Consider the following 12,105-nt stretch of genomic DNA (forward strand, 5'->3'; position numbering starts at 1 on the left):
GCCCTAGCCACTAGGCCAGATTCATCCTCCGGGGGTTTTGCTTTCGCTTGATGCTCTGTTATGTTATAAAAGCCCCCTAGCCTTGCAGAGGCTGTGAGCGTCAGCTACATCCGTAAGCACAGATCTATCCTCTTGCAGGCGCAGCCAGGGCCACTAAAGCCCACTAGACATAAATCAGTCACCGATCGTCACCCCCAGTCCCTGACTCTGGACTCACCGGTTCCAGCACACAGCACCGAGATCCAAACCCACCACACGCTTCTTTCTTTTGGCGCCATTCTCTGAAACTCAACCACATGCAGCTGAATTCGCAAGCTCTTCCTTCTCCAGCTTCCTCTTGGGGAATTAAACAATATGCAAGAAATCCATGTAGCAATCTGGGTGATGAATAAGAAACAAGTGGCGTTCTGGGCTTCTGGTTTAAAGCTGGAGCGGATGGTTTGAGAAAGGTGGCTTTATTCAATTGCAATGTCTCATTGATTGTGTTTATCACAGTAGTGCTGAAGGACCTGCTGAAAGCAAGGGAGGGCAGGGTGCTTGGAGCTGTACAAACACAGGGTTGCAGACAGTCCCCGTCCTGAAAATCTTATAATCTAAATAGGCAACACAACAGGGGTGGGGGCTAAAACATTCCAACAGCGATCAGGGTGATGGGGGTACATGTCATGTTGGTCCTCCCATTTTGGGGGGAGTGGGGTTTAGTAGTTCCATTAGCTAAATGGAAAGACGTGGGACGGGAGAGGGTGGGGTGAACAGAGCAGGGAGAAGAGGGATGAGGGGAAGGAGGGATGGATGTGGAGCTGCCTGGTAATAATTTATGAATACAGCTGCCCCTTTGTGATCCGAGCGGCTAGTCAGATTTCAGGGCCCCTGGGGCTGTGCCGGTGGGAAGTAGAAAGTGATGGAGTCTGGTATCTTGTCTGATGCTGTCTTGTTTGTTTTGTTACAGGGAAAGTAGAAAATCCTGCTGCTCGAAATGCAGGAGGAACCGAGAACGGAAGGGGCAGTTTCTGAGCTCGCAGCCCCAAGTCGCTGTAGCCAACACCAGCCCCAACAGCTGTCCAGCTTTCTCCAGGGTGTGTCTGTGCTCTCGGGCTACGGCTTGGTTTTCTGGCTTCTTGCCTCCTCCTCGCTGTTGTGTGTGATCTACACACACCTGCTCCCCACTCAGGCCAGACTCCTGGGTGGGATCAAAACCCCCTTTCCCCTTGCCGGGGGAGGGAGGCGGTTCTGATTAACCCAACCTGACAGTTCTGTTAATTGAAGGGTGCGTTCATGCCCAGTCTCAGAGCCCACAACCGTCAAAGCAGTCACCAGTGCCCCTAGCATAACACTGCCGTACACTGGCCTGGCAACTGGGATGTTACTGTATGAATAGATTGGGTTAACTCAATGGAGGGCTGACTGGGGAAACAGGCAGGACGGAAAGGAGCGGCTCCAGGTAAGCGCCCGCTTGGCCAGCACTTGAGTTGGCAAAGGACAGCACCGGACGTATGGGCTCTGAGGGCTTCGGCTCAGCCTACAGGGTCTGTCTTGAAAGTCCAAAGGCCGGGAACACCGAAGAACAAAAGAACTAGAGCAGGATTTAAAAGGGACCCGCTCAAGTGTGTGTATGCAGGGGGCTAAACGGGGGGTGGATATTTGTTTGAGGGAACCAAATTGGGACATGACCCTGCTGGGCCTGCCTAGGTCGCTAGCAGGGGATGGTGAGACTGTAGGGGAACAGCTGGCTGGAGACTGTCTTTAAAAATCCTCTTTCTCTAAAAGCTTTGTTCCTACTGCGAAGATAACTAGCGCTGTTGTCTGCAGAAGGTTGTCTGGTTGCTGTACACCGGTCACAGATTCCCAAAGGGAAGAACTGCCCATGCCGAACCTGGTCAAACCTTCAGGATGCCGGGGGGGAGGAGGGGGAGGGAGGGAGAGGGACGGGGGGATGTAGCCCAGGGCTCGGGGTAGGCTTGGGAGAATTGTGGCATTACGTGCCAGGAGAAGTAAAGGCAGGAGGGCTGACGCCTGAGGGGATGCACGCAGAGACCATGTTACCTGCACAAAATTCTCTGTTACTCACACACTCTAGGGCACCCACCCGTACCCTGTTCCTAGGGCTCAGGGGTCACCCAGCAGGTTTGCAGGACCTTTTACTGGTGAAAGAGCCTTACACAGTAATATCCTTATCCTTATTTATTAACAATCCCACAAACAGACTGCACAGGCTACACACACCGTGCTCACCGCTCCCAATAAGACAGATGAACTTTTCCCTGCTGGCCAGTCAGGAGCGGGTCCATCTGGGGGACTCCAGTCTCTGCACGGTGTCATTGGCAGAGAGTTGAGGTCTGGCCGCTCTGATCTTTGGGGCTGTGTCCTGGAGTTGGTTCCCAAAGAACTTCTTTTTGGACCCCAGTTTATAGAGTGAAATTTGAGTCCTGTTTAGCTACAGCTTAACCAATCATTTTATTAAGTTTTACTAACCAATCCTAACACAGTGTAACAAAATTCTTTAACCAATCCTACCCCACTACCTTAATTAATTTATACCCAGCAAAATTAATTATGTAACAGACAGAAAAAATTAAAGAACCAGACAGAGACCATACAGATAAACAATAGGGAAGGGACCATAATGACAAAACAATGAAGAAATGAGGATTTCACAACCACAACTGGTGATAAGTGATTTTTTGACAGACAGACGCTATCAAACTAAGTTTTCTTAAAGAACCAGATCTTAAAATGGTTAATCTGGTGATAGTGGGGGCCATTAGGACGGGGTCTCCTTCTTAACAGGCTGATCTGACATTGTTTTAATGTAATTTAGATGGAATGTGAGTGATTTCCTGCTTCTCAGCTAATGGCCGCTGCTCGGCGGCTCTTTTAATCTGGCTGCAGACAAAGGCGTTAGGCCTTACAATATGGCTGCAGACAAAGGCCTTATCATTACACCCAGAGGGGAAGAGGTGCAGACGGTGTAACAAGGGGCAGGTGTGGAGGCGGGAGAGGTGAAGACTTAGCCCGGGACATTTGAGCAATCAGCATAGAACACTTATATGGCTCCATCCCCAGGTCTCTGAGTGCTTCACAATCCCCAGTGTAGTTAACCTCCCAGCACCCCTGGGAGGTAGGGCTATATACACACGACATAGATAAGGGAACTGAGACAGAGGCTACATGACTTGCCCAAGGTCACACAATAGAGCAGTGGCAGAGTTGGGACTAGTTCCAAAGTCTCCTGACACTGTACTGACTTGTACTAGCTGAGGATCACAGACATAGACTGTAGCCCTGGTGGTGCTGGGACAATCCCCTGCTGAGGGTCTGTACTCTGGCTCCACGCACGTCGGCTTAGTGGGTGATCCTCTCTGCTGATAAGAACTCCTGCTCTCCAGCCAGCCCCGCGTTCCCACTCCCATCCTTTAAAAAGCATTCCCCCTTTCCACAAGGTGTCTGCACGTCTAATCTCTCAGCCCCTGCACAGGCTGCTCCCTCATTGGCTTACATGGATGCAAAATTTGCATAACCGTGGCAATATCTGGAGACCCCATCTATGGTCAGGAGTCCATTATGCGCACGCGCACAGCGCACACACACACACACCCCCCTCTGAAGTGTTCTTCTCTGCATCAGGAACACGAATGAATTATTCCTTTGCTGAGCATTTTGGGACAGTCCTCCACATACTGTGATGTGCTTAGCCAGTGTGGCTGTAGCTCATAGGAGTTGCAGGTAGAAGAAATTGGCTGAGTCCCACTTGGTCCAATCTCCCTCGTCTGTGGAGAATCCATTCATGTAAAGTCTCTGGATCGTTTCCTTACACAGTACACCATTATAGTCCAGGACCCCATGGTGTTAGCAGCTGTACAAACACAGGACAAACAGACAAATCTTGCCCCCCCCCCCAAAGAGTTTACAGTCAAAGTAGGAAGTTTAAAGTGGGAGATTGTTGCAGGTGTAGAGGCAGCCTGGGACACCCCAGACTATCCGGATGCTGACCAATATTGTTTCCTTGAACTCCCTGTTGGTCTGTCTGTGTCCGCCTGTTCTCTCTTGGCGGAGAGTTAGATTGGAAGCCCTTTGGACAGGGACCGTCTTTTGGCGTGTGTTCGTACGGCGCCTAGTCTGTGGCTGGGCTCCGTCTCCCCAGGAGGAAGGCACAACTGAGAACACACAGAATAAATAAATGGAGGAAGAGGCAGAGGGACCAGTAGGGAGGGAAGATCGGGGAGCGGGTACATAGGGAGTGCTCAGTAGGCGAGAACAACTGGAAGTGGAGGAGGTAGAAGTAGCGTAAAGGGAGGAGAACGGGATGATCGCGTGGGGAAGGCAGCAGAGGGGGACACCGAAGAATCGAGTTCATGTTGTGGCCCTGCCGCAGGCTCCACCACTTGAGCCCAGATTTTCAAACAAGCTTTGCCCCCGGGACTGCAACAAGGGCAGTGGGCTGCGGGGAACCTGCCCCGGCCTTGGGCTGAGCCTCGAAAGTTTGGCCAAAAGTTGGTCGGTTTTCAATGACTTTTTGTTCCCAAATCTCCGTTTTTAAATCTTCTAACAATGAAATTAGTCAAAACCAAACCAAACCGCTGAGATTTTATTGAGACAAAACAGTTTATTTGACTCAAACTGAACTTTTCCACTGACGTCCTTCCACAAGACGTGTCCGTCATGTTGTATGTCCCACCGGCGCAGAGCATGGCACGGCACGTCTCCAAATTTCCGGTAGGATTTGCATTTTATTTGCTTTGCTTTATCCCGTCTTCACTTTTTTTCTTTTCCACGTTAGTAAAATTCATCCCCTTTGTTATAGCTGGAGTGTGCAGGGGAATGAGGAGGTTCCCACCGAATCCGCCTCAATGTTCCTAAATGTTCCCCTTCAAGATATGACCTGACCCACCTTGTCTCTGTAATATCCTGGAACCGACACGGCTGTGACACCACTGCTTACCCCTCAAGACTGAAATTTTTCCGGGGCTACTCTCTGCCTGCTGAGGCATGTTTATATGGAATCCCTGTGCAAAAAAAGTTCCTTCATTTTTGAATAGGAGGATATGAGGTAGGGCGGGAGTAAACTTGATCATTTATTTGTTTGACCAGCGCTGGCTGTTTGGAGCGGATCATTGGCGTGTCGCTGGGCAACGAGAGATGCCATCCAGTGAAAGAAAAGTGCTTTGGATTTGCCCAAGTTATAGATACTTAGGGCCCAGGTCTCACCGCGTTGCAGATCATTTTACACAGGCCTGACAGGTTCCAGTTACCTGAAAGTGGGGGGTAGCTACTTTTTAAGGCGTCTGAACACTGCCAGAGCACCGTCAAGGGGCCTTAATGTAACAGAGAATCAAGACTTCATTTTTTTCCCTTGGTGGGGGGACCTAGAAACTTCAGCAGCAAAAAAGATTATGCCCCTGAGCTATGTACACTAATACCGAGTTTTGATACTGTGTTTGTCACCAAGGTCTAGAGATACTTTACCCCAGCCTTAAGGATGAAGAGTGTTTTAAGGGGGCAAAGCTCTTGGGTAAGGGGCAAGCACAGAGGTGAATTTCACTCTAGATGCCTTGTTTGTTGTTTTGATTTGCATTGTGTAACCACACACCGACTGGGTGTGGTCTGTCCCATCTAGCGGCACCGAGACCACTTAGAGAGAGAACCGTTAATGAGTCTGCTCTGTAGCCTTAGCTAACAGGCAGTTGGCTTTTAGTTCATGAGGCTCATGTTTTAAGCTCCAGAGGTCCCCGGTTCGATCCCACCCGCCAAGGACCGGGGTCTGTCCAAATTACAATTGCAGTAGCGGATGGGAGCCCAGTCAGGGACAAGGACCCTATTGTGCATGGCGCTGTACAAATTATACGCATTGATCCTCTGCTGTTTGGGTGTCTGATCCTGGAGTACTGAATTATTCCTTGTTTCTCGCTGCATGTTTGTGTTGCCTTGACAAGCTATTAGATGATCTTGTCGTATTCTGTTGTCCCTTGAGGTTTTGGAGTGGCCGCAGAATCATCAGCATCTGTGGACTTGGCGGTCTTTGTCTGCAAGAACAGAAACAGCAAAGAGCAGAAACGTTAGCGACGGGAAAGCCAAAAACATTGAAGGGCCGTGTCAGCTGCCCTGCACCCAGTGCCAGAAACATGCCTAGGGCTAGGTCTACACTACCTGCCTGAATCGGCGGGTAGAAATCGACCTCTCGGGGATCGAATTATCGCGTCTCGTCGGGACGCGACAATCGATCCCCGAATCGACGCTCTTACTCCACCAGCGGAGGTGGGAGTAAGCGCCGTCGACGGGAAGCCGCGGAGGTCGATTTTGCCACCGTCCTTACAGCGGGGTAAGTCGGCTGCGATACGTCGAATTCAGCTACGTTATTTGCGTAGCTGAATTTGCGTATCTTAAATCGACCCCACCCTGTAGTGAAGACCTGCCCTAGGTTACCAGGGGCAGGTCTGTTCTCACGGGGAATAGAAGGACTCGTGGGAGTGTCCAGAGTGCTGGGCTCAGGTTAAGATTACAGCTGGCTGACATTTTTCAACTGAAACTTAATTTCAGCAAACAATGCAGATTTGGCAACATCAAACCAGTCCAGGAATTCGTCTTGGTTTGGCTGAATTGTTTGTCTCGGAACTTTTTTTATTTTTTTTTAAATCAATGTTTTGACATTTTTGAAATGAAATGTTTTGCTTTTTTTTTGCTTTTTTTGGTTCACAATGACTTTTTTTGAAATTTCCTTTATTTATTTTTTTGAAATTCACAAATGTTTGAAAATGCTTCGAATGGAACTGAAACATTTTGTTCAACCTAGGGCTACCATATTAAAACATTTAAAAAAGAGGACACTCCACGGAGCCCTGGCCCCGCCCCTTCCCTGCCCCAACTCCGCCCCCATTCCAACCCCTTCCCCAAACTCCCTGCCCCAACTCCGCCCCCTCCCCTGAACGCCCCGCATTCCCCCTCCTCCTCCCTCCCAGCCACGCGAAACAGCTGCCCGAGCGCTACCGGCTTCACGGTTTGCCGGGCAGCCCCCAGACCTCCAGACCCTGCGCCCCCGGCCGGGCGCTTCCCCAGCGCAGCCGGAGCCCAGGAGGGGAAGCGCCCAGCCGGGGGCGCAGGGTCTGGAGGTCTGGAGGCTGCCCGGCAAACCGTGAAGCCGGTAGCGCTTGGGCAGCTCGGCTCTTCAGCTACACAGAGCTGAGGTGTCTGGGGGGAGCAGCAGCAGCCGCCGCCGCCGGAGCCGCTCTAAGGTAAGCAGGGGACAGGGATGCCGGCAAAGCATTTTCCCGGACATGTTCGGCTTTGGGGCAATTCCCCCCGGACGGGGATTTGAGGACCAAAAAGCCGGACATGTCTGGGAAAATCCGGACGTATGGTAACCCTAGTTCAACCCAAAAGTTTATTTTTTTTCTTTCAACTTTTCAATTTGCTGCAAATCTTCCTCCCCCTCCTTCCCCCAAAAAGTTTAGGTTGAAGTGTTTCCCCTAGCTCTCCTCTTGGGTGACGGGGCTCCCCTGTTCCCTACAGGGGAAAATTCCCACTACGTCCCAAGCCCTGAAGTCAATGGAAGTCGCAACCAATTTAGGCCCCGACTCTGCATGCTACAGCTCATGACTAGAGCCCATTTGGAGTCAGTGTTGCTCTGCATGGACGCTGGGGTCTGCCCACATGATGTCATTGCAGGATCGGGGCCCAACTGGATATAGAACGTGGCCTCTCAGGCAGCCATGGCCCTACAAGCCCTGAATTCCAGCCTCTGATAAGATGCAAACCCCTCGTGCCTGGGTTGGCTCGTTGACTGTGGCATAAATGGTTTTCTCGCTCTTCTCCGTGGACTCCAGGCCGTCCTTGCACAGCTTCTCATCATCCGTTTGCGGAGGCGACTGCAACGAAAGAGACAGAGCTGTCACTCCTCCTGGCGGGAGACAAAAGCTCCGAGCGCTGGGAGATCCGGGGTGGAGTCCTGGCCCCACGAGCGTCAATGGGGCCGGGAGTTTGCTCTGAGCCAGGGGTCCCCAGTGTGGGAAAGCTTCCCTCTGGTTCGGCACGGGATGGGGGCTTTGGGGGTACGTCTACACAGTTCGCATCAGCCAGTCTCCGAGCCCAGGCCCGCAGACTCAGGGCTCGCTAGAGCTCAGGCTCCCATGCTAAAAGTAGCTGTGAATACGTTGTGACTCGGGCTTGAAGCCCGTCTCCTCCCAGCTCCTGCCTGAGCCGTAACATCTGCACAGCTGTCTTTAGCCCCACCGCCCGCATCTGATCTGCCGACCTGCTGCTGGCAGTGAAAGTAGGTGGCCGGCGCCTGAGTCTCCACTGCCCCTGGCGCGGTCATTTACCCCAGTGTAGAATGCTCCCGTCCTGAGCTGTCAATCAGCACAGAAGGGGCGGGACCATGGAGAATAGGGCCCAGGGAATCTGGCAACCTGTGCATGCAAAGGAGACTCACTGGCCTCACTTCCGTGTCTTGCTCTGGGCTGATCTGGAGGCATAAAGAGGGGCAGGGGAGCCTCCAGCCAAACCTCCCAGGTGCAGCGGGGTTTCCCTGGGGGTACAGGGTGTCCCTACACTGCCTGTAGAGGCCCTTGCCCAGGGCCACGCCGGGGGTGGACTGAGAGAGTGCAACTGGTGGCTGGGAAACTGTGACCTCCCACTCTCCTGGGCCCCTGGGGCTGCTCTAAGTTGTGCTGTGGGGGCTGGTCCTCTTCCCAGACCAGATCTCAGAGCATAAAGGGGAGATAAAGTCTCTTTTGCCCTGTCTCTCTCTGCACTGCCCCCTGCCACGCTCTGTCTCCTGCAGGGCTCAGCACAGAACTCAATTCACTGTGTTTAAGCATCAATTGTCATCCCTGCATCCAGGTTTCACTGATGTCCAGCTCATTGTCCATATTCTCCCTGAAATCAGAGTGCACCCAGCCCTGGGCCCGTTACACTAGGGGCGGGTGGTTGTTATTAGAGCCCGTAGCATGCTAGGGGTCAGCAGTCACAGTGTTTAACTCTGCCAGCCAGGAGAAGGAACCCATGCCAAATAAACATACAAGGTGTAGAGCTCCTACCTGGTTTGGGTAATGGACCTTGGAATAGATAGTTTTTGTCTCATTCTTCTTGGTCTCCGGGCTTGCTTTCGGAGTCCTGGTTCTACTGTGAGGCTAAATAGACAGATCCCCCCCCAAAGCATCCATTACTGAGCTGGACACAGATTTGCAGCAGCAGAGGCACGTCTTTACAACCCGCCGGATCGGCGGGTAGCAATCGATCTATTGGGGATCGACTTATTGCGTCTAGTGGAGACGCGATAAAATCGATCCCCGATGGCTCTGCCGTCGGCTCCGGAAATCCACCGCGGCAAGAGGCGGAAGCGGAGTCGACGGCGGCGCGGCAGCGGTCGACTCGCCGCCGTCCTCACAGCCAGGTAAGTCGACCTAAAATACGCAACTTCAGCTACGCTATTCACGTAGCTGAAGTTGCGTATCTTAGGTCGACCCCCCCGTAGTGTAGACCTAGCCTTGACTTTAAACAATGCTTTGCAGAGTCAGGTCAGAGTGCAATCATCACCAGGGGCAAACAAGGCCAAAGCTGTGGTCAGAAAAGCTCCAAAGGATCAGAACGGCTGCTCATTCTCTCTAGGAGCAGCTGCCGCTTTCAGCTCGACCGAGCATTATTGCATGTTCCAAAGGGACGTCAAAATTTTTCTGGTTGCTTCCAACCCCTCTTTCTCTTCCCCCATCACAAAGTGATCCCAGTGTTTCTGCCAGCCCCACATATCCCTTGATTGGGGCCCCACAGTCCCATACATGTGGTAAATCTAAGGCACTGGTACCATCAACCCATCCCAGCTATTCTTCTGGCTAAGCCGAACCACTGCCTTGAATTGGTAACGGTTTCACCACGAGGGAGCTTTAGGTGAACAACTCACCAGTGGCAAATTGCCGACTTGGGCGTAAACCGTGTTTTTTTCTGCATCGGCCTCTGCAATGAGAAGAACGTGAGAAGTAAGTGAATGGAACAGACCCCACTGCCAATGGAGACTGGGAACTGGGAGACACTGGGCTCATCACATAGGGCTGGGAAGTCCCCCTTGGGTGCCCTCATCCGTTCTGTATGGTAACTTCAGACAGATGGAGAGGACATGCATTCTCCTCTCGCCTGAGTGCTTAAGGGAAATCTGTGTTATTTCTGATCCATGTTACTGGGCTCATTGGGCAATTAATTTGATCTTTGATTATTAGCAGGTAAATATGCCCAATGGTCTGTGATGGGATGTTAGATGGGGTGGGATCTGAGTTACTACAGAGAATTCTTTCCTGGGTGCTGGCTGGTGAGTCTTGCCCACATGCTCAGGGTTTAACTGATCGCTATATTTGGGGTCGGAAAGGCATTTTCCTCCAGGGCAGATTGGCAGAGGCCCTGGGGGGTTTTCGCCTTCCTCTGCAGCGTGGGGCACGGGTCACTTGCTGGAGGATTCTCTGCACCTTGAGGTCTTTAAACCACGATTTGAGGACTTCAATAACTCAGGCATAGGTTAGGGATTTGGGTGGGTGAGATTCTGTGGCCTGCGTTGTGCAGGAGGTCAGACTAGATGATCATAATGGTCCCTTCTGACCTTAAAGTCTATGAGTCGTTAAAGATCCCTGGGCACTTTGTGAATGACCAGGGGGGTTCACCTTAGAACCAGGCCAAACTCTAACTCTGGTAACTGTAGCAGTGTTGCTATGAAGTATTAAACAGCTGCCATGTTCCCCCTCAGAGGTGGCTGCATTACAATGATGGGTGAAAAAAATCTCCATAAACTTTATCAATCATTTTGTAAGGCACTTTGGGATACCTAGGGATGAAAAGTACTAAGTAACTGTTCAAAGAATAAATAACAGGTGACTAGTTGTCTGTGGAGCTTTTACTTTCAGTAAAAGAAAAGACTTTTTAAATTAGTAATCTAATAGCCCAAAACAATAGTGGGGGGGGGGGAGGGGGTTAAAGAGGGGAAAATACTTATATTTCTTCAATTCTTCCCCCTGTTTTTGTTGAAATTAAAAATTCTTTAGAAGCTCGACACTTTTTTAGAAACTTGAAAATTTGCAACCAGTTCTACACTTGCTTCAAAACAGGGAAAATGTAAAAAAACCCAAAATATTTTGGGGGGGGAAGAGGAAGGGGAGGGTGAAAATTCAAAATTTGTGAATTTTTTACAATCAAGATTTGAGAAATTGCTCCCAGCGCTCTGATACAACCACTAAAACTTAAAACTAAGCTTAAAACCACACAGCCTTAAAACTAAACCAAAGTAGCAGAGGTATCAGGGATCTGCCAGATCCCACCCACCGCTGCCGTAGAGGGCTTGGATATCCATGTTAAGACATCTCCAACCACAAAGAGCAAACCAGGTACTTCTCCATGTATGTAGCCTTTATTTCAAATTAAGGAAAAACAACAAAGAGAGAACAAATATGAAGTCTCCATGGGAGAAAGACGAATAGAACACAATGGCTCATTTTGTAACATGTCCAGTCTGCACAATCCCTCGGGCTAATTCTCCTCTAGCTTGCATGTTGTGATGATGACGACAACTCCAAAATGAGTTATCAAAAGTCCAGGGAATGGGAAGCATTTGTTGAGTGGTGACAATCCCGGCATCTTTTCTCCTTCCGTTTGGTTTCTTAGAAGGACATTTATACTTTGCAGCTTGAGAGGTTAGTCTTTCCGATTCAGGGAAGCACTTAGACACATGGTTAGCTTTAATAGTAATTAATATCTACCTCTTGTCTAGAGCTTTTCATCAGTCAATCTCAAAGCGCTTTACAAAGGAGGTCGTTATCCCCATTTTATGTAAGGGGAAACTGAGGCACTGAGCAGGGAAACTGACTCCTCCATGGTCACCCAGCAGGCTAGTGGAAGAGCCGATACTAGAACCCTTGTCTCCTGAGTCCTAGTCTGGGCACTGTCCACTAGGTAACACTGCCCATCAAAGCCAGCTTTAAGTCCCATAAACTGCACTGGGGCTTACGCAAGTGCTTCAGTGTTCTCCTGAATACAGATACTCTCCTGGAGTGAGACAGCTGCTTATGAAGCAGCGCCGTTCCTCCTTATGTGCCATCTCCCCCAGCTTCTGCATCAGTCTTTAAACTTGTCAGTGTC

The 12,105-nt window shown here is 50.6% G+C and overlaps 1 protein-coding gene across 1 annotated transcript in view; it reads right to left on the bottom strand.

The window, feature by feature from the left end:
• Nucleotides 1-3,490: 3,490 nt before the first annotated feature.
• The window catches only part of LOC135892391 (SLAM family member 6-like), a 30,423-nt gene continuing 21,808 nt past the window's right edge, over nt 3,491-12,105 (bottom strand). The window contains exons 7-10 of the mRNA XM_065420161.1: nt 9,890-9,942; nt 9,030-9,122; nt 7,758-7,859; nt 3,491-6,020 (exon numbers count right to left, since the gene is read on the bottom strand). Coding sequence (XP_065276233.1) covers nt 5,934-6,020; nt 7,758-7,859; nt 9,030-9,122; nt 9,890-9,942 — 335 coding nt within the window. The 3' untranslated portion in view covers nt 3,491-5,933. The remainder of the gene's footprint in view (nt 6,021-7,757; nt 7,860-9,029; nt 9,123-9,889; nt 9,943-12,105) is intronic.

This window comes from Emys orbicularis, chromosome 20 (assembly GCF_028017835.1).
Source record: "Emys orbicularis isolate rEmyOrb1 chromosome 20, rEmyOrb1.hap1, whole genome shotgun sequence".
NCBI classification, from domain to species: Eukaryota; Metazoa; Chordata; order Testudines; family Emydidae; genus Emys; species Emys orbicularis.